We start from the raw sequence: 21,741 nt of genomic DNA, 5'->3' as shown, positions 1-21,741 counted from the left end.
TAGCCTATTTAAATTATTTTTAGTTGATGCTTACATGTTATCACAACAACCTAAAGGAAAGGAGATCAACGAAACAATTTAAACTCTGACATTAAGACGTCAAAACTAAATAAAAAGGTGTGTGGCTGAGCACCGACTTGAAAAGAAGGCTTGTTTGCATATCTAATCCACAAGGCAAATATCTAAGTTCCTACTGCAAGTGTCATTTGCCTTTTTTGTGGTTGCCCCGGTCTGACCTTTTAAGACATTTGAGCATTTCTTTCTTTGACATTCACCTATCTTCTTGTGTGCAAATTGGGATTAAGAGAAAGTTATTTGCGAGGTTCTGCGGGATGTTTTTGTATTAAGTCTTTGAAATTCACGCAGACCGCCTATAACCACGGGGATCAAAGTCATTCTAATTTCAATTCATTAAATAGGATTTCCCAAAACTTCAAGTGCCTGTTTTGCAACCTAGACCTACGAGGTACTAGATGACATTTTCCCTTACGATTCGGATGGATTTGGCATCTGTTGCGCTCTGTCCGTCATAGGCACAACTCATGCAGCCTAAGTAAACCCACCATTTCTAGGCTACTTTTAACTAATTTGATGTTTTTACAGACCTGGTCAGAATTGATTGGGTTGTTGAGAACAAATTATCGCAGTCGAAGGAATATGATCAAGATGAGCAGGGTATAAAGTCTAATTTTCTACGGCAGTCCCCGACATTAATGTTCAAATTCAACTGAAAGTAGGCATACGGATAGCGTCTAAATTATAACCTAAGTTTAATACTAACCTAATGCATCCTACTTCTCAACCACAAGGTGGAGCTATCTTACCAAGTGACAAAGTAAATGCAACACTTAAGGTGAACTCATTTATTGAGGGTAAACAATTAATGATATTGTGGCAAAAAGTCACAGCACAAGTTTAACATGTAAAAATTGTTTATTTTTGGTACTAACAATGAACACAACATTCCTTTCAAAATGTGGCAATTATTAAGGCATTCAGGAACTTGAGGCCAACATTATAAAACATACTCTTACAGGGGAAAGAAAAGGATACAAAGGTTACAAATCGATTTGTTTAGCTCACTAACTAACCGCTGGCTTTAATGCTTAGGAAAGACAATGTGGTCCTTTAAAACTTACAGGTATGATGTAGGCCTACATCCTTACCTCCCTGTCTGTCGTTTCATTTGTGCCAGTCAGCCTCCACCTTCACTAATTAAGACATTTGGTCATGTATGAGAAGACATTTGGTCTGACATAGACTCAATGCCTGGTTTTTGGTGGATATGGTGTATTCTTATCATCACTATTAAAATATCCAAACAGGCATCTATACTAAAATATATATTATTTGATAAGGCATCAGGGAGACCTTCCGGTAAATATGTTCTTATATATATTGAAAACATACAACTACCTTCTTCAATGTTTATTTCCCTGGGGGACAGACAATGTCCCTTTGTGAAATACAGGCAGATGTGAATATATATATATATATTTATATATTTTAAAGGAATATTACCATTCTGCCATTCTGTATTTAATTTGACCATAATTGGCCAAGTGGTGCAGTCAGTTCAGATCTGGTCATCTGGTATTGTGCTTGAATCAGGAACAATAGATATTGAGAGGTATGCATTGTGCAATGTATCAATAAATAATCCACCAATCATCCATCAGTAACAAACTGATTAAGAGCACCAATGAAATGAAATGAATATGTATGGTGCATATTCTCTCTCTTTGACTGTAGCGCAAGTATGGTTGACTAGTACAATGGCTGAATGGCAAAGTAATAACATTAAAAAAAATCTAAATTCAAAATATTGTATGACATTACATGTCCAGTTTGTGTCCTTATTCATGGGTGACATAAAGGATTAATGGAAATCCACACCAGTATCACACCATTAACCAATAAGGGAAATAAATGACATACTATATTTAAAGCTAATCAATGTTAAGCTTCACGTGCAAAACTTCTGATCAGCCACAACATTTCAAAGTGTCACAAAAATGATTAATAGCACATATATGTTAATGTATACTTTGCATAGCACTGGGATGACATTCATGACAAAGTCCCACTTGAATGCTTAACCAGAAAGTGCTATATCCACTGAGTGGAACTGATATACAAGAGTGTGACTTCCAGGCCCTTGGCCTATTTACCACTGAGGTGTCAGTGCTTTACCAGAACTAGACTTAGAGCCACACCTTTCCACAAGCAAAGTCCTTTCACAATCAACCTCAATTCAGAAAAAAATAACAAATATTCTATATTACCAATATTAGTTCGCAGGGCTCATTGTTTTTTATCTCAGAAAGGATTTGGAGACATTACTATGCGTTTTTGCGACTCATTCACAAATTCTGTGAATATATCCTTACATGTTTTGGCTATTGTGAATGCATAGGACTTTTGAAATGTAAGAATCAATCAGCCGGACTTATGACCTTTCCCAGTGCGCTGGATGCGAGCCATGACTACCTCCTTGGATGCCTGCTTGCATTCCCTTGCAAGGCCCAATTGGCACATCCCGTCAATGAAAAAGGTAGTGAAGTTGAGTTTGTGGCCAAACTCACTTGTTGAATAGTCATAAGGAAACGTGTGGTGGTAGTTGTGGAAACCCTCACCTGAAAATCATACAGAAAAAAAAAATCATTTAGTTTTTCATAAAATGCTGTATAGATATTTTCCTGTATTCTAAAAATGTGGATTGACAACAAAAACACATCTTTTTCAGTTTCATTTCACTGGCTTTTTATAAGGTGTTCTAATGACTGTCTTAAATCTTTAATAGTGGATTTAGCCTTGCGAGAGAGTGAGAGTAAGAGAGAGAGAGTAAGAGAGAGAGAGATAGCGAGAGAGAACACACATTCCTCGACATGGGACAGTATTTTAACTCTTAATCAGTGCAAGATCATGGCATTACTTGGCATTCAGTTTCTATTAGAACTGTAATGCCAACTGTGCATAAATATAAATAATCCATGAAATGGTTCATATATTTACCTATGGCGCTCAAGGCCACAAATCTGTTCTCCCTGGGATTGATGGTGAGGTCATAGGGCCTCATCCCCCACATATGGGCCGCACTATTCACCAACCATGTGGCATTCAGCACAACAGTGTACCTCACGAGTCCGGGGACGAAGTAGCCCACCCAAAGAGACTCCCCCCACAGGTACCAAGGCACAAACATGGGGAAGGCGAAGCAAATCAGCAGCACTGACGTCTTATAATACCTTGAGAGGAAGGGGGGGGGGGGGAATCAAGACATTAGACTTTCCATGGAGTTATGTGTTCACAAGTGTTCATGCATGATTGTCCAGACTAACAGCATTCACTGTTCATGACAAACAAAAAGGGTTATATTACAGTTTGGTCTGCTCACTCAAAAGAGGACACTGGGGGTAACATATGATGATATCAATCTGAGATTCTTAACAAGACGTGCATCTATAACAAACTGGTCTATACAGCCTCACGTGCGTCAGCAATAAACCAGGAAGCTGCGCAGTACGCAGTTAACATACAGTTCCAGTGACTGACAAGTTTACCATTTGGACTGTCAATGAATTATGTTTTGACAACTGCTGACTTCAGACAGGCTAATCCTCTGACGAGGGAGGTTTAGATACAACACGGGACAGGATCCAAGCGAATAGGCAGTGTGACAAAACACTCCACTGTGAATGCCTGTGGGCTGATCTCTGCTCTGGCGTGGCTGATAAGCCTTATCAGTCAATCAGAATGTGAGGTGCGTGCTGACCCAGACGCCCATTTCCTCATCATCTCACACTGCTTCCCTCACTCAAAGAACTCTCGTAGGCCATACCCATACTCAACATGTTTTACAACCACTTCATATATATATATATATATATTACTAATTCAGGTGTAACTCTTGTAGAGTTCACAAATGCACTCACTGGAAACATTCAATTGATATTACATTAACCAACTCACACTTTTACTCACTTTTTTTGGAACATGACGACTGGATCTGCTTCTAGATCACTGATGTCCAGCTTGCGCCCCTTCTCGATCACATCTGGATGCTTGCGGACTAAAAGCCAACCAATGTGTGAAAAGAAGAAGCCCCTCAGAGCATTGTGAGGGTCCGCGTCGGTCTCGGAGAACTTGTGATGCACCCGGTGGTCTCTCGCCCACTCAAAGATGTGATTCTGGACGGTCAAGCACATCAGAGATGTCAAATGTATTCCCTTTTCACAGTACGCCATCAACAACCAAACATATGACATTCTTATGAATTCTCATCTTAAAAACAGCCTTTGTAGCACTTTTGCAAACAGTTCTATTTAATTGCCGACTTATTGCTTACAGTTTTGTGCACATATTTTTGATATGTATAATCATTTCTAAGCGTACATTTATTTTGTTTGTATTACCTGAAAAGCCATAGAATTTCCAAGAGCTAGAAAGATGCGTAGCGGCAGTGAGGCTTTGTATGACCTATGACTCCACAGCCGATGAGCCCCAGCGGTCACTCCCAGAGCACTGATCAAGAAACAAACACCCGCTGTGGAGGGGGGGGGGGGGGGGGGGGGGGCATTAATATGTTACACAAATGAATTTTCTCAACATAGCTGTCTCTTGGTTATTTATGTTTGTCTCACTGGGGTGGGTGGGTGTGTCCCTCACGGCCAACTGAATGTCTCTCTATGCACTGAATGTCTTTCTATGTGTGGTCAGCTCTCAAGGCCTCAGACCAGTGAAGAAGGCCACACTGTTGTGGGCTTGTCCCGCTCACAATAGAAAGCCTATTGCTATGGGCAATTGTTCATTGTTCCCAGGCCGAAATATTATGCAGTTCAGCAACACAAAAATGTATGAAACAGTTGAACACAGTTTTGGCAGGACGATTCCTTAGACGTTCAAGTTACATTCTGTCCCATGCTCGCTGTCTGTATTTAACAGTCTAAAACTGAAAGCACCTTTATTGCCAACAAGTCCAACTCCATCCTGCAGAAGCTCAGCATTAAATTAACAGCACCAAGGTATCAATTATACTACAAGAGAACTCCTCACAGTGATAAACAAATCTGATCAAATCCTGTTGTTTTGAAATGTTAAATGTACTGATGATTCAGGGAGATCAACATCACATGACTTCATAGCCTGCAAAAGACTTAAAACAAATGTAATTTCTTCCTAGAACACGGTGACGTCAAGTCAAGAACCTTTCATAATAGCAGGTCATCTCTTTCTAAAAAGAGTGCCTAACCTAGCAGTTTTGAACATATGCATTGAACATCTGACCAACACTGGCTACAGAGCATAAGAAGTTGAAAGAGAAAAAAAGAAAAAGAAAAAAGGCACTTGAAATGCAAACATGTAGCCTACTTACTCCAAAGTAAAGTTAGAATGGAAGCAGATGGTATAACTGTTAGTCCATACAGAGCTCCGGTGTGCAGAAGTGTCATTAAAACAACATTTCTCCACACTATTTGGCGTGGTGGTTTTGGACCTTCTTTCTCCTTGTAAGTATCGTCAAAAACATCCTCCACTTTTCTGTTTTCTGCCATTGCATCTCCGTTCGGACTGAAGTCTGAAATTGTCGTCATATTTTACTCTGTGGAAACAGCAAATGACCAACTATTAGGTTATACACGTGAAATACAACAGCTAGGCGACTGCTGTCAAGAAACGTATTTCGAAGTCCATAGAAACGGGTGGGTCTCTCCCTTCCTTCCTGAGAACCACCATACCACACGAACGCTTTCTAAACTGTGAAACAAGCACTACGTAGTCACTAAACGCTGAACAATTACCTTTAGCTGATGCAGATGATCGGTGTAACGTTACAGTTCAACAACGAACGCTCAGTGACGGAAAATAACGTTATACAGTCCTTGTTGTAGAATTCCGCTTACCTCCGACTCTCTTCCTCAGACGTCGATTTTAAAGATCGCAATTGGTCGAAGCGTAATGGATGCCACCTTGCCCTGCAAGTTTCATTGGTCGCCTGCTTATCTGATGTTCGCGTTTTTTGGGCTTTGGCTACAACATCTCCCGGACGAGGGCATAGGCAATTGACGATTGCGTCTGTGTTTAACTATTACATCATTTGTTTGCATAATGGAACTATTCCAAAAGAAATTCGTGTCTTTGTCCAATACTGACATGTTGCAGAACTCGCTGATAAGAAGAAAAAAAACGTTTGACTCAATCTGAATTGCTATTAAGTAATCAAACACGACACTTTGCATTGCAGGCATATAACTTGCAATATAGGCTTAACTATGGCACTGCACTGTACACGTCGTACCCTACTATGAAATATGGAAAATCTACTTTGTTTGAATTAGCCATAACTTTTTGTATAAAGTTCAATTAACCACTGTAATTTCCCACTTCATGTGCTGTGCATATTCCGTCGCCAGATCTGTAAAACATAGTTTGTTATGCAGGGTTATGGAAATATGTGGATATTTAATAATATTTTTCTTGAATATTTCAACAGGGAATGTTTGCAACCTACGTTTAAAAGGTTATATAATTGTAACTCATATATTGTAAGATAAGGTGATTCAATTCTTTTCGGAAAGTTTTGAGTTCACTGTAGATATTTTAACTGTTTTCTCTGTTCATTTTAACCACTAATGGCAGAAATTCAGCAATATTATGAAACAAGGGCACACAGTGCTCAACCTGGCCGAATCCCTCCTGTCTCCTGTGTCTTTTTTGCCTACTGTTGGCCTTCTATTGGCAAACTGTGTACTTTTCCTTGAACTCAGCTGTACCAATGGTGCAAGTGATGTACCAGTGTTGTGAAATAAAAGTATGAGCAATCCATCATCATATGATTTTAATCTGATTTCTTAATCATTTAAACGGTTTAGGAAATCCCTTCTGTAGCGAAGGGAGAGCGTGGTCACCCCAACCGGATTTGAACCCGGGTCTACAGGGTGCCAAAACATGCACTCTGAACGCCACGCCAAGAGCCAGGCTCAATGGCATGGCAGTCAGAGCACACACTCATCTGTAGTGACGATCACATCATGACACATGCACCTTTGTGCTTCATGCACACAGGTATTCCTTGCGCATCCACCAACTGAACTTCTCCCATCCAGAGCACCACACACACAAGTACTTCACCCATCTATGGGGTCCCTTACATAGGGGTCGACCTACCTGGGGGTCCCTCACACAGTTTTACAGGCACGCCTCCGATGACCTCATGATGAGCAGCACAGCTGAGTATGTGGGTAGCGCCCAAGCAAAATGTGCCAAAATTCTCCTATTCTCCTGTTGGTACTCTTGTTTTGAGTTGAATGGTGGATTGGATGTATGAACTCTCGATCAGTAACAAGGAACAATCCAGACGTATTAGCAGTTTTAAACTGTATTCATTTAATACACCTCAGGGAGAGAATGGAATGGCCTGTCATGAGTCCAGACCTCAACCTAATAGAACACTTGTGCGATCTGCTTGGGCGTGCTGTACGCGTTAGTGACCAACACAACCACGACGACTGACCTGCAATGACTCCTGGTTGAGAAATGGAATGCCATCGAGTGACCAAGTTGGTGACCAGCATGAGAAGGAGGTGCCAGGCTTTTGTGGCTGCGTATGGATCCTTCATCCACTACTGAGGCTCCTAAGGGTGTATTAATTAAATAAAGCGTAATATTGCCAATATTTATTGTTTGTTCCTTGTTACTGATCGAGAGTTCAATCATCCAATCCACCCAACAACTCAAAACAAGAGTGACTACCAACATGAGAATAAACTGTTAAGCATAGGCAGAGAATTTTGGCAAAATGTACTTGGGCGCTACCCACATAAACAGCTGTGCTGCTCATCCCACAAATGCATGTTCCTTACAAATGTGGCACCATTTACAAGGGAAATAAACAGGCTTTCCAACAGTATATGATTTATTGCCAAGAAGCATTGTTACAAGAAAGAAATAATCTACCAAACACAATTTTCCTTTTTTCTTTTTGTGCTATGTTAATAAATAAATAAGATACAGTATGAAATAAGATACAGTATATGAAGTATGAACAGTATTCATAGTATAACAGTGGTAAGACTATGAACATGAACAGCAATAGCTGTAGGTAGTGCAGATATAAGTATTTATAAAGTGCAGGTTTAAGTACAAGTGATGGTAGTTAATGAAGATAAAAGTAAACAGGGGACCTGGGATACTTCCACGTATGAACCATAAGAATGTTAAGACCATTGTATGATGTTTCAGTATATGATTTATGTGATAAACTGCACATCGATATCACTTTTGAAACTTGCTTCGGGAGAACACTACATTCAGCTAAGAAAGATGCAAGAGCATCTGTGTTCAGACTTTAATTCCAGACACTTTTCCTTGGCTCTGCTGTACCAATCATGCAATGAGTGTTGTGAAATATAAAATACCAGACTGAGCCAGTACACATGACCTACTATATTACACTGTCTCTTTGGTACACAGCAAAACATCATCATAAAATCATAATCTGATTTTTGACTCATTTCAACGGTTTTAGAAAAACCCCTCCCTGATCGAAGCTAGATATAGATTAGATTAGATTCAACTTTATTGTCATTGCACACAGTACAAGTAGTGAGACAACAAGATTAAATTCAGCATCTAACCAGAAGTGCAAAAAAAGCAGTAAAGTGCAGAGTATGTACATATGTATAGTTGTAATATATAAATAAATAAGATATATACCGTATGAAATATGATCTATGAAGTATGAATAGTACTGATGGTACAACAGTGGTTATACTATGAACATGAGCAGCAATAGCAGTAGGTAGTGCAGATTTGATATGAGTATTTATAAAGTGCAGGTGTAAGTACAAGTGATGCTAGTAAATAAAGATAAAAGTATATAGGGGACCTGGGATACTTCGACGTACGAACCATAAGAATGTTAAGACCATTGTATGATTAGTATATGATTTATGTGATATACTCCACATCGATATCACTTTTGAAACTTGATTCGGGAGACCACTACATTCAGCTAAGAAAGGTGCAAGAGCATCTGTGTTGTTCAGACTTTAATTCCAAACTTAAGACACATTTCCTTGACCTATTACACTGTCTCTTTGGTATACAGCAAAACGTCATCATAAAATCACAATCTGATTTCTGACTCCTTTCAACAGTTTTAGAAACCCCCTTCCCTGATCGAAGCTCAAAAATCATTATAATTTAGATTTAGGTTTAGATTAGATTCAACTGACTTGTCATTGGACAGAGTACAAGGTGCAAGAGCATCTGTGTTCAGACTTTAATTCCAGATCAAATCAATGTGAAATAATAATTAGGTTAATAATACAAATATTTTTTTTGTTAACTGTCTTCCAAACCAATGATAAAGAGTTTTTCATACACTTTTTTAAACATACTGTCATTTGTAGACACTATTAAACAGCAAACATTGTGTATTCAGCTTTGATGTGAATACATCAAAGGGTTACTTACAGCAGAGTTCCCCTGAAAGGTTCAAATGTTATCATAGTCGTCATGCTGGATGAGTTTTTCTACTTCTTCCTAGCTCATTTTCAGTGTTATCTTTCAAAGACAAGAACCAATTCACAGTGCAAAGTGTGTGGAAACATGTCCACAGGCACGGCCACTCTGGGTGCAAACGGCTTTCCACTGAGCTTCCTATGCTGCTCTGAGCTGCAGCACAAGTCTCGGAAGTTTCTCATTGCCTCTCCATCAGGTTTGCAGGATATATATACAAGTCTGTGAATGCCAGGGTGGTTACGAAGAGCTTTAATCACTCGATAATGAAGGCCAGCCCTGGATGGATTAACAACTGCAGTGAGTCCACCCACAGACCCAAGAGAAGTTATGAGTTTGGGGAGAACAACTTCAGCCTTTCCAACTATAAACTCACAGTTAAACACTTTACTGAGCATAGCTTTATATTTTGCATCATCCATGCCTGTTCAATAATCTCAATGCCAATAACTTTTTTCACCCTGGAGGACATGGAAATCCCAATAGCACCTGTTCCACTACAAACATCTAGCAGAATGTTACTTCCAGTGGTGTGGCTGAGCTCCCCTACAGTCTGATAGAGAGACTCTGCTGCTGCCCTGTTCACCTGAAAGAAAGCATCTGCAGAAATACGAAACGTATAGCCCAATAGCTCTTCGTAGATATGTGGCTGCCCATGAAGGAGCTGGTAAGGGGACTCCTGGTGGCTGCAACGGGTCATGACGCTCTCTTGAAAGTACAAGGAGTCCACATCACAGACCAGACCCTGGACCTTTTGTGAAGTAGGCTACTCCACTAGAGCATCTTTATGAGTACCAATATTTTCTGTGGTTAGGCATTGAGGGTGAAAGTAAACGATGGCCATGGTGTAACCTGCTGCATTAGTCCTCACTGTAATCTCTCGCCAGTGGCCTCCATCATGGAATAATACAAGGCTCCAGAGTTGACTGCCGAATGAAATCCTCATAGTATCTAGCAACCAGCTTGTGTTTTGCTGGGATGTTCAAGAGGTGATCCCCATTAACACAGACAATGTTACCTCCTTTCCCAGTGCCAATGTAGAATCCAACAGTCTTTGGGTTTCCATCTACACCTATATTGATAGAGAAGGTTGATTTGTTGCGATAGTGATATTTCACTGGAGATGGTATAATAGGCAGTAGAGGTATGCCCGGCCGACTACAGGATACACCTGACAACTCAGTTAGCTGATTTGAAAGTTCAAGCAATATTCTCTGCTGCTGGTCTTGCTTCCTTCGTAGCTGTTCCTCATAATTCAACCTCCAAAGGGGGGTAACCGTATCAGCGAGCTTTTCCTCCCACGACAGGCTCAGGGATCCTACATGTTCTCTAAATTTAGCTCTTTTCTTTTTCTTTTGTGAAGACGGTGTGCTACTACTTGCAACACAACGACGCAGATGGCACTTTCGAAGACATTTGAAGAAAGGCCATGTCGGTCGTTTAAGATAACGAATCTAACACACATTTGAGCTACAGTCTGCATCTTGAATTGCAAAAAACTAAACTGGCCATTAATTAATTTAAAGTTTCATTGCCACAGCAATTAAATATTTGGAAACTCCTGCCAACGCCACAACTTCTGGCCTATCACAGAATCATAGACATGTATACGTAGACACCGCCTCCACTGCTTCTCGGCGAAACGCGTCGCCGCCATATTGTTACAGGAGCTCTCTGACGTCAGAGGTCTGTCAAACGTGTCAAACAACCGCAAGTTGCCAGGAGCTGCGGTTTGTCTGGATACAAATCACGATAACCTTTTACATTTCGCAACCAATTTCATGGAGTATTCAAGGGTTTATGCTCTACGTGAAGTGTGTGAAAAAGATTTGCCTCTACATTACTTTGAATCTCGCTAGTTAAATCGCCAGTCATTCATGTGCATGGGTCTATGATAAACGCGCACCTGTCTTGCACAGCTCGTGCACTTTGAAAATACTGAGAAGATCTATAAACTATCGAAATAGTGCTTCTTTAGTTACTAGGTATTGACCATCATTAAGAGAAAGAGCATACATCAAATAGTGAGAAACTGGCAGTCAGTGTGTTTTTCATAGTTTAATAGTTCCTTTTCAAGTATGTGCATTAAGAAACCTTGAACAGTGCAATTGGCAATACACAGTTATTTCACAAATCAACATTACAAAAAAAGCTATATATTTCTATAGCAGTAAAAATATACACATCTCAATATATACATACACATCTCAATAGTTGAACTGTAATATAAATAACATAGCATATATACAATATAATATAATGACTCAGTATAATGTGCAATGGAATAACATATGATATATATAATATGTGATACAATATAATATAATGTAATATATTTTAAGTATAGGTATATATTCATATTATATAATATATATATATATATATATATATATATATATATATATATATATATATATATATATATATATATATTTGTACATTTGTACAATTTGACATATACAATCATGCTCATAACATTTTCAGATCTATGCAGTGCAATTGACACAATATAGAATTTCACACAATATATGATATAATATAATAATTTAATCTAGGCTAGAACCCTTTAAAAAGTATCGTATTTTTTCGACTGTTGCCAGTCTGTAATTACAGCGTGCTCAGTTTTGCAATGTGGTGCAGCCTGATTTTGTGGAATATGAATATATACCTATACTTAAAATATATTATATTATATTGTATCACATATTATATATATCATATATATGTTATTCCATTGCACATTATACTGAGTCATTCATTTCTTAATGCACAGTCATTCATTTCTTAATGCACATACTTGAAAAGGAACTATTAAACTATGAAAAACACACTGACTGCCAGTATTTCACTATTTGATGTATGCTCTTTCTCTTAATGATGGTCAATACGTAGTAACTAAAGAAGCACTATTTCGATAGTTTATAGAGCTTCTCAGTATTTTCAAAGTGCACGAGCTGTGCAAGACAGGTGCGCGTTTATCATAGACCCATGCACATGAATGACTGGCGATTTAACTAGCGAGATTCAAAGTAATGTAGAGGCAAATCTTTTTCACACACTTCACGTAGAGCATAAACCCTTGAATACTCAATGAAATTGGTTGCGAAATGTAAAAGGTTATCGTGATTTGTATCCAGATAAACCGCAGCTCCTGGCAACTTGCGGTTGTTTAACACGTTTGACAGACCTCTGGCGTCAGAGCGCTCCTGTAACAATATGGCGGCGATGCGTTTCGCCGAGGCAACGGGCTGAAGCAGTGGAGGCGGCGTCTACCTATACATGTCTATGCACAGAATGATGTCCATTATTTCCTCATTGACAGTCCTTTCTTGATGACGTACATGTCCGTCTAACCAACTAGTGTAACGTCATCTCATGGGGCCCCTCAACCAGTAAACAGTTTCGCTGTCGCGATGGATTCAAACAAGGACGAAGCTGAACGCTGCATAGAAATTTCAATCGCAGCATTGAAGAATAATGATCCAGATAAGGCTCAGAGGTTTCTTGAAAAGGCACAGAGACTGTTTCCAACCAACAAAGCTCAATGTATGTAATGACACCACGGAAATAGAGCATTATAAGCAGGGCCACTGCTGTTAAAGGCGCAGTCGCAGCTAAATTAAGTTACCCGACCTTTAAAATTAGTTAAAGTTGAAGTGGCCAGAATTCGCTTTTCAACCGAGTCATAGATTATATATTGAAGGCGGTTTATGGTTGTACATGTTGTGATAATAGAAAATGAACGCGTCTGTGTTTGACAAACGTTTGCGGACCATAATGTTAATGGACATGAGTGATTAACGTTACCAGCCCAGCTAACAATACTTTGTTAGCTAGCAAGCTAATGCTAATCTACTCACATTTAAATCCAGATAACGAAATCTGTTGGTAAATAGTTTTCATTTAAGCAGTCCAAAAAAACACAACATTTGTGTTTTCCGTGTTTTGTCAACATGGATTGGTAATGATGGCCAACACACAACGAGTTGCTGCTAATTCTAAGCTAATTATTTGTCATATTGAGAGGAAGCTAACGTTACTTAATGTCGAACATGTCGTATTGTTTGTTGAAATTAGATGTATTTAGGGATAGATTTATAGGTCGTTGTGTTTATCACTCCATACTAGCAGGTTGGCTAGCGTTAGCTCATGAATGGTAGCCCACGTATGCAATGTAACAATAGCTACTAAGCTGGAATATTAACAGCGTACATGTTTGTTACAGCTTTACTAGAAACAATCGAACAGAATGGTAGACCTTCCAGCGAGGAGAATAGCTGTGGGGACAATGGTGAGACGGGTGTGAGACACAGGAGCCAAGCAGCAGAGGCAAACACTTCAGAGGAAAGTGCCTCAGACTCGGCCAAACCGTACACTTCAGAACAGCTTGATGCTGTCAAAAGGTGCTTTTGCTTGTTGCATTTTCGTTGTTGCCAGTGGTGTATCCTGCCAATCAAGTGACCGTGTACTTTTAACTGATTATTGAAACAAGAAAGAAGCAGTGCCTCATGTATATAAAGGATAGTTCATTTTTAGTTATATGATGCGTGTGTGTGAGAGTGTGTGAGAGTGTGTGAGTGACTGTGTGTGAGTGAGCGAGAGAGACAGTCACTCAGTGCTGGTAGTTTCCCACATAAAGACTAAAATGATACCTGATTGAGCTGAGGTTGTACTCAGATCTGCCAGTCACCAAACACAATGCCAATCAGGTACTACATTTGTGACTACTGGCAGCAGTAGTCAAAAAGTATATGTATGTTTATGTGCTGCTAATGTGTGTATTTGCCTAATGCAGAATAAAAAAATGTAAAAGTTACTACGAGATTCTTGGACAAGGCAAAGATGCTTCAGAAGATGATCTAAAGAAAGCATACCGAAAACTTGCCTTGAAATTCCATCCAGACAAGAATCATGCACCAGGTGCCACTGAGGCTTTTAAAGGTGAGCACCGATTTGAAGTTCCACTTGTTAATGCTGTTTTGTTTGATGTGGTATTGTGTTACCATCTTTAACTGTTCTTCCTATTTCTGTAGCCATTGGGACTGCTTATGCAGTACTCAGTAATGCAGAGAAAAGGAAGCAGTATGACTTGTATGGAGAGGAGAAAGCACATCCATCCAGACAGGGACATTCACATTCACATCAAGGCTTTGAGGCTGACATTTCTCCTGAGGATCTTTTCAATATGTTCTTTGGAGGTGGCTTTCCGTCAAGTGAGTGTGCAATCAGAAATCATTTATTAACAGTTTTCCTATAACTCTGCATCCAAAGTTGAATATTTTGACAATAATAACGTGGCATCTTTCATTTACTTTAGGTAATGTTCATGTTTATAGCAATGGAAGGATGCGCAATGGCAACCGAGGAGACCGAAGGGAGCAGCAGAGAGAGGTGGGTGGCTGCTTTTGTGTCATGGAGCCCAAAGAGTAAACTTCTCCTTCAAGTCATGGAGCACAAAGAGTAAACTTCTCCTTCAAATCATGGAGCACAAAGAGTAAACTTCTCCCTCAAGGCATGGAGCCCAAAGAGTTAACTTCTCCTTCAAGTCATGGAGCACAAAGAGTAAACTTCTCCTTACAGTCATGGAGCACAAAGAGTAAACTTCTCCTTCAAGTCATGGAGCACAAAGAGTAAACTTCTCCTTGTGAATCCATACTAAACTAAAACCAATGACCATTTAATGCATGGTCATGAGCGCTTTATCAGAATGTTTCATTCCACTGTTATGAAGGTGTAGGAATGGGGTGCCTACCTGTTTTAATACATGAAAATGTGTTCCCCAATAGGGAGGCCTGGCCATGTTTGTTCAGCTGATGCCTATCCTTATCCTCATCATCTTCTCTACTCTCAGTCAAATGATGGTTTCAGATCCTCCTTACAGCCTCAGTCACCGCCCGTAAGTTTCAGCATTCAGACAGACGGCTATTTTCAGTAATTATCAGTTTTTACTTCAAATGTTTCTTTTTCTGATGATCAAATTCAGTTGCAATTATTGAATTCAATTCAAATTGATTTAGTATCCCAGGAATATCTGATCTAAATATTGTTGCTTCAGACACTAACATGAATCTTGTAACAGGTCAGTGGGTCATACAAACAGGAGACAGACCGACACTTTGAAGGTGCCTTACTATGTGAATGACCAGTTTACAGAGGAATACTCTGGAAAAAACTTTAAGACTATCGAGAGGAGTGTAGAGGAAGATTACATCTCGAACTTAAGGAACAACTGCTGGAAGGAGAAACAACACAGTAAGTCCTGCTGAGTGTGTAAACGCATCACTGCCTTATGTTTAGAACAATAGCTATCATCATACATCACTGCCTTATGTTTAGAACAATAGCTATCATCATACATCACTGCCTTATGTTAAGAACAATAGCTATCAGTATCATCATACATCACTGCCTTATGTTTAGAACAATAGCTATCATCATACATCACTGCCTTATGTTTAGAACAATAGCTATCATCATACATCACTGCCTTATGTTAAGAACAATAGCTATCAGTATCATCATACATCAGTGCCTTATGTTTAGAACAATAGCTATCATCATACATCACTGCCTTATGTTTAGAACAATAGCTATCATCATACATCACTGCCTTATGTTTAGAACAATAGCTATCATCATACATCACTGCCTTATGTTTAGAACAATAGCTATCATCATACATCACTGCCTTATGTTTAGAACAATAGCTATCATCATACATCACTGCCTTATGTTTAGAACAATAGCTATCAGTATCATCATACATCACTGCCTTATGTTTAGAACAATAGCTATAAGTATCATCATACATCACTGCCTTATGTTTAGAACAATAGCTATCAGTATCATCATACATCACTGCCTTATGTTTAGAACAATAGCTATAAGTATCATCATACATCACTGCCTTATGTTTAGAACAATAGCTATAAGTATCATCATACATCACTGCCTTATGTTTAGAACAATAGCTATCAGTATCATCATACATCACTGCCTTATGTTTAGAACAATAGCTATAAGTATCATCATACATCACTTCCTTATGTTTAGAACAATAGCTATAAGTATCATCATACATCACTGCCTTATGTTTAGAACAATAACTATAAGTATCATCATACATCACTGCCTTATGTTTAGAACAATAGCTATAAGTATCATCATACACCACTGCCTTATGTTTAGAACAATAGCTATCAATATCATCATACATCAGTGTCCTATGTTCAGAGCAACAAATTATATCACTCATTTAGTTGTCTCATTCAGCCTCAGACGGTACCCAACTAGTCACTATGTTGAATGGGTTAGTGGTGCAGTGTTTTGTGTGATGAATCAGGAAAGTAACATTTCTCAATGACTTGGCACCTTTACAAAGCAGGGCAACAGCCTATCGGTAAACTAGGGAAATGAGCTTGTTATGTGTTTTACTCGGACATATTCAGCTCTGCCAGAATTGGCTGAAATCACAGATTTCACATATATGTAGCTGAACTTTGTTCAGCTTGAGAGTATGAATTGGGTCGTATCTAATGGCCTCATTGGAGAGTGACAGCTGAAATACATAAATGAGGTTGACATTGTGTTTGATGAGAACACACCGCTTCTAAACGCCTCTACCATCGTTTTCTAAAGGCCTCTGCGTGATTAATTCATCCCTTTGTTGGTGAAATGAGACCCATCGTGTTCCCACCACCAACACATTTCAAATTGGATGCAAGATGATTTGCAAGAAGAGTGGTATTTACACTGCAGTTCAAAAGTTTGGGGTCAATTAGAAATGTCCTTGTTTTTGAAAGAAAATCCATTTGTTTTTCCATTATAATAACATCAAATTGATCAGAAATACAGTGTAGACATTGTTAATGTTGTAAATGTATATAGTAGCTGGAAACAGCAGATTTTTAATGGAATATATTAATAGGCATACAAAGGGTCATTATCAGCAACTATTAGTGTGTGTTCCAATAGCACATTGTATTTACTAATGTAAGTTTATCATTTTGAAAGGCCAATTAATCTTTGGAAAACCCTTTTGCAATTATGTAAGCACAGCTGAAAACTGTTGTGCTGATTAAAGAAAAACTAAAACTGTCCTTCTTTAGACTAGTGGAGTACCTGGAGCATCAGCAATTGCGGGTTTGATTACAGGCTCAAAATGTCCCGATACAAAGAGCTTTCTTCATGTGAGAAATTGGCAAGAAACTGAAGATCTCTCCAGCGCTGTTTACTACTCCCTTCACAGAGCAACTTAAACAGGCTCTAACCAGAATAGAAAGAGGAGTGGGAGTGGGACACCCCGGGGCAATACTGAGCAAGAGGAAAAATGCATTAGAGTGTCTCGTTTGAGTAACGGATGCCTCACGAGTACTCAACTGTCAGCTTCATTAAATAGTACCTGCATTACGCCAGTCTTACGGTCAACAGCTTAATTAAATAGTACCTTCATAACGCCAGTCTTACCTTCAACAGCTTCATTAAATAGTACCTGCATAACGCCAGTCTTACCGTCAACAGCTTCATTAAATAGTACCTGCATAACGCCAGTCTTACCGTCAACAGCTTCATTAAATAGTACCTGCATAACGCCAGTCTCACCGTCAACAGCTTCATTAAATAGTACCTGCATAACGCCAGTCTCACCGTCAACAGCTTCATTAAATAGTACCTGCATAACGCCAGTCTCACCGTCAACAGCTTCATTAAATAGTACCTGCATAACGCCAGTCTCACCGTCAACAGCTTCATTAAATAGTACCTGCATAACGCCAGTCTCACCGTCAACAGCTTCATTAAATAGTACCTGCATAACGCCAGTCTCACCGTCAACAGCTTCATTAAATAGTACCTGCATAACGCCAGTCTTACAGTCAACAGCTTCATTATATAGTACCTGCATAACGCCAGTCTCACTGTCAACAGCTTCATTAAATAGTACCTGCATAACGCCAGTCTTACAGTCAACAGCTTCATTAAATAGTACCTGCATAACGCCAGTCTCACTGTCAACAGCTTCATTAAATAGTACCTGCATAACGCCAGTCTCACCGTCAACAGCTTCATTAAATAGTACCTGCATAACGCCAGTCTTACAGTCAACAGCTTCATTAAATAGTACCTGCATAACGCCAGTCTCACCGTCAACAGCTTCATTAAATAGTACCTGCATAACACCAGTCTTACCGTCAACAGCTTCATTAAATAGTACCTGCATAACGCCAGTCTTACAGTCAACAGCTTCATTATATAGTACCTGCATAACGCCAGTCTCACCGTCAACAGCTTCATTAAATAGTACCTGCATAACGCCAGTCTTACAGTCAACAGCTTCATTAAATAGTACCTGCATAACGACAGTGTCGCTGTCGGGAGTGAAGAGGTGGTAAGAGATTAAGATGGCCAAAGGAACACAGATTGGAAATAAGTGTTATGAACAGAGGAATCTAAGTTTGAGGTGTATTGGGAGCACAATGAAGAACATTCATGAGACGTAGGGGCGTGCTTTACGCCATGTGCCATCAAACATGGTGGAGGCAATGTGATGGTCTGGGCCTCTTTGGTGGTGGTAGCGTGGGAGATTTGTACAGGTTTAAAGAGATTTGGAAGAAGGAAGGCTATCACTCCCTTTTGCAACGCATGCCATACCCACTTAATCGGAGCCAATTTCCTCTTAACAACAGGACAATGACCCAGCTCCAAACTATGCCAGAACCGTTTAGGGAACAAGCAGTCCGCTGGTATTCTGGTATTCTATAATGGAGTGGCCAGCACAGCCACCGGATATCAACCCTATTGAACTGTTCTGGGAGCAGCTTGACCCATCAAACGAATCCAACTTGTGAGAGGTGCTTCAGGAAGCAAGTGGGGAGATCTCTTCAGTACCTCAACAAACAACTATACTAATAACTAGACTATACTTATAACTAGACTAGACTAATAACCTTGTCAATGACTACATTTCCTGGTCATTTAGCTCTATTTCCTATTCAAACTCATTTCATGTATGTTTTCGTGGAAAACAAGGACACTTTTAAGTGACCCCAAACGTTTGAGTGGTAGTGTACATGTAGAGTTTATAGCTTTTCATTTCTTGTTTTATATTTTTTGGTTTCAGAATATTGTGTGGTTGTGACCACCAGATAACAAGTGGGTCGTTATTTGCAGCAGCACTGCTCATCTATATCCTGTTGAATACCAAAAGAACTGTCTCAAAGTCAATGGTTACCCACAATCGTGCAAGCTTTTGAATAAACTAATTATGTATCTGTTAGCAGGCACCAGGAAATATGTTTTTCATTTACTTGCATAATTATTTATATCCAGCAGGAGGAGATACAAAAAAGAATTCCTTTGATTTTTTTCCTTGCTACTCAAGTCAAATTGTTGTCAATTCAACTGACATTATCCACTACATGGTTATGTTAGACTTAGAGTTTTTACAGTAGGCTTAGCAGTGACTTTTAATGTAGAGGCCTTTCCCTGGTAGAACTCAGTTGGGCAGTTCCCCTCAGATCATTATTCAACAGAATGGATTCAAATCATTCTTCTCAGTGATGTCATGCACGGTCATACATCCATCTACACGTGTTAGCTTTGTTTTTGTAGCTGTTTGTGATAATGATCTCAGTTGTTGAGGCATGAGCTATGTAACACGTGTACACTGTATCTTGATAACTTTTAGATTTGGATGATTACCTTTAACATGAACAGAATGTTTGACATAGTTGAGTGGAGAAATATGAACCAGTAGAAATCACATTGCCATGGGCAGTGCCATATCAGTTTTGCCATTGATTTATTTTCCAGAGGAGGGCCTTCTCTATCGAGCACGCTACTTTGGAGACTCGGACCTGTACCAAAGGGCCCAGAAGATTGGCACTCCCAGTTGTTCAAAGCTCTCAGACGTTCAGGTTTTGCTCCATGGGTAGACACTGCCTACAGACATAAAGGTACGTATTGCACAGTTTTTTTAGACCACTGTAAGAAATTCAATATGTTTAATGGATAGTTAGCATACAAATTAACTCGTTTTTCCATATTTAATTAAATGCATCTTTTGCCTTACAGATTGATTCTATTTCCCAACATCTGAGTTGACTGAATTAAGGTAACACCTCGTTTTGTACAAGCCTTCAGTAAGAGGTCGAAGCAGTTCTCAGAAATCATTCACTTGAGGTGATGCTTATGAGCCAATGGGCACGGTCAGCCCTTGCTCTAATCAGACAGGGACAACCCGACTGAGAGGATATCAGTCAAATTCAGAAATGGACAAACTGCTTTTGTTTTTTAAAGAACTATACTTTGCTGAAGAGATCTACAGTAGAAGACTGCATAGTAGGCATCTATCATCTGGGATGGTAAACAAGGCTGTTTAAAAAAGCTTTTTAATATTACCACTCCTCACTTGAAAATGTAGTAGATTTTCTTCAAACCGCAATGCCTTCTGGGACAGTGGAGCCAACTGAAATTGTATGATTTTTATAGGTACCTGTATGTGTATAGAATTTGGACTCTGCAGGGACACAAATAATTAAATTATTAATCATATGTCATGTCTTGTTAAATGGTTCCCCTATGAACATGGTTCTAGCTAGCTGAATTTGGAAATGATTGCTGAAATGAAAATCTGTATTTATTAAAGCTTAATCATCTTAATTTGTGTTAATTCAGTCTGTTTTGAGTTTCATGAGTATAATCATGTGATGCCAATCCATGAGGAATTCTGCACAAAGTTTGCTTTAAAATTCATTTTATAAAATACATTTTTGTATTAATGGAATTGATGATTTATTACTTTTACATGTATGGTTTTAGCATAACCAGCTATGGGCAAATAAAGAGAACGTGTTTGGGATGCGTCCAGATGATTGCAGTTCAATCCTGTTATTTGTTGGCTTTCACTGGACACAGGTCATATTTGCATAGGTCATCATTTCTTCTGTCCATTTTGGCCAAACATTCTGTTAGTCTGCACAGAGACACACAGACGAGTAGGAACTGGATCTGACTTACTTGGAGAAGGACTGGGAAGAAATATTTGAAGGCACTTCATCAGTCAGGCGTATTATACTGATTGCATAAATTAATTAGACATATACAGTGCCACTTTAAAGTATGTGAACCCCTTGACCACTTAGGAGTTTTCTGTTGTTTTACCATGATTTTTCATTTTTTTAATCACCAATTTTCCATAGAAGGAATGTCAGGTTTATGTTTACC

The 21,741-nt window shown here is 39.1% G+C and overlaps 3 protein-coding genes across 4 annotated transcripts; 1 reads left to right on the top strand and 2 right to left on the bottom strand.

The window, feature by feature from the left end:
- Positions 1-946: 946 nt before the first annotated feature.
- Positions 947-5,919, bottom strand: scdb (stearoyl-CoA desaturase b). Of its 2 annotated transcripts, XM_080848349.1 has the most exons (6): positions 5,799-5,919; positions 5,375-5,599; positions 4,416-4,546; positions 3,985-4,190; positions 3,016-3,248; positions 947-2,636 (listed from the first exon to the last, which is right to left on the bottom strand). In XM_080848349.1, the coding sequence occupies exons 2-6, from the start codon at positions 5,589-5,591 to the stop codon at positions 2,440-2,442; spliced, it is 984 nt and encodes a 327-aa protein (XP_080704475.1). In that variant the 5' UTR covers positions 5,592-5,599; positions 5,799-5,919; the 3' UTR covers positions 947-2,439. The 2 variants fall into 2 exon arrangements, with proteins under 2 accessions (XP_080704475.1, XP_080704476.1); XM_080848350.1 differs by lacking the exon at positions 5,799-5,919 and having other exon boundaries at positions 5,375-5,670.
- Positions 5,920-9,560: 3,641 nt separating this feature from the next.
- Positions 9,561-11,124, bottom strand: trmt2b (tRNA methyltransferase 2 homolog B; the record flags this gene model as incomplete). The annotated part of the gene is given in 6 exon segments (XM_080849170.1): positions 9,561-9,940; positions 9,943-10,258; positions 10,260-10,286; positions 10,289-10,426; positions 10,431-10,893; positions 11,111-11,124. Coding segments are annotated over 6 exon segments (1,338 nt in total).
- Positions 11,125-12,914: 1,790 nt separating this feature from the next.
- Positions 12,915-21,374, top strand: dnajb12a (DnaJ heat shock protein family (Hsp40) member B12a). The gene is made up of 9 exons (XM_080848774.1): positions 12,915-13,065; positions 13,745-13,922; positions 14,315-14,460; positions 14,553-14,732; positions 14,837-14,910; positions 15,306-15,415; positions 15,599-15,771; positions 20,329-20,471; positions 20,590-21,374. Exons 1-8 carry the CDS (start codon positions 12,933-12,935, stop codon positions 20,448-20,450), a joined length of 1,116 nt encoding a protein of 371 aa, XP_080704900.1. The 5' UTR covers positions 12,915-12,932; the 3' UTR covers positions 20,451-20,471; positions 20,590-21,374.
- The last annotated feature ends 367 nt before the right edge of the window (positions 21,375-21,741 follow it).

The sequence above is a fragment of the Sprattus sprattus genome (genome assembly GCF_963457725.1).
Source record: "Sprattus sprattus genome assembly, chromosome: 12".
In the NCBI taxonomy this organism is placed as follows: domain Eukaryota; kingdom Metazoa; phylum Chordata; class Actinopteri; order Clupeiformes; family Clupeidae; genus Sprattus; species Sprattus sprattus.
This window is presented reverse-complemented; position numbering and strand designations above follow the sequence as displayed.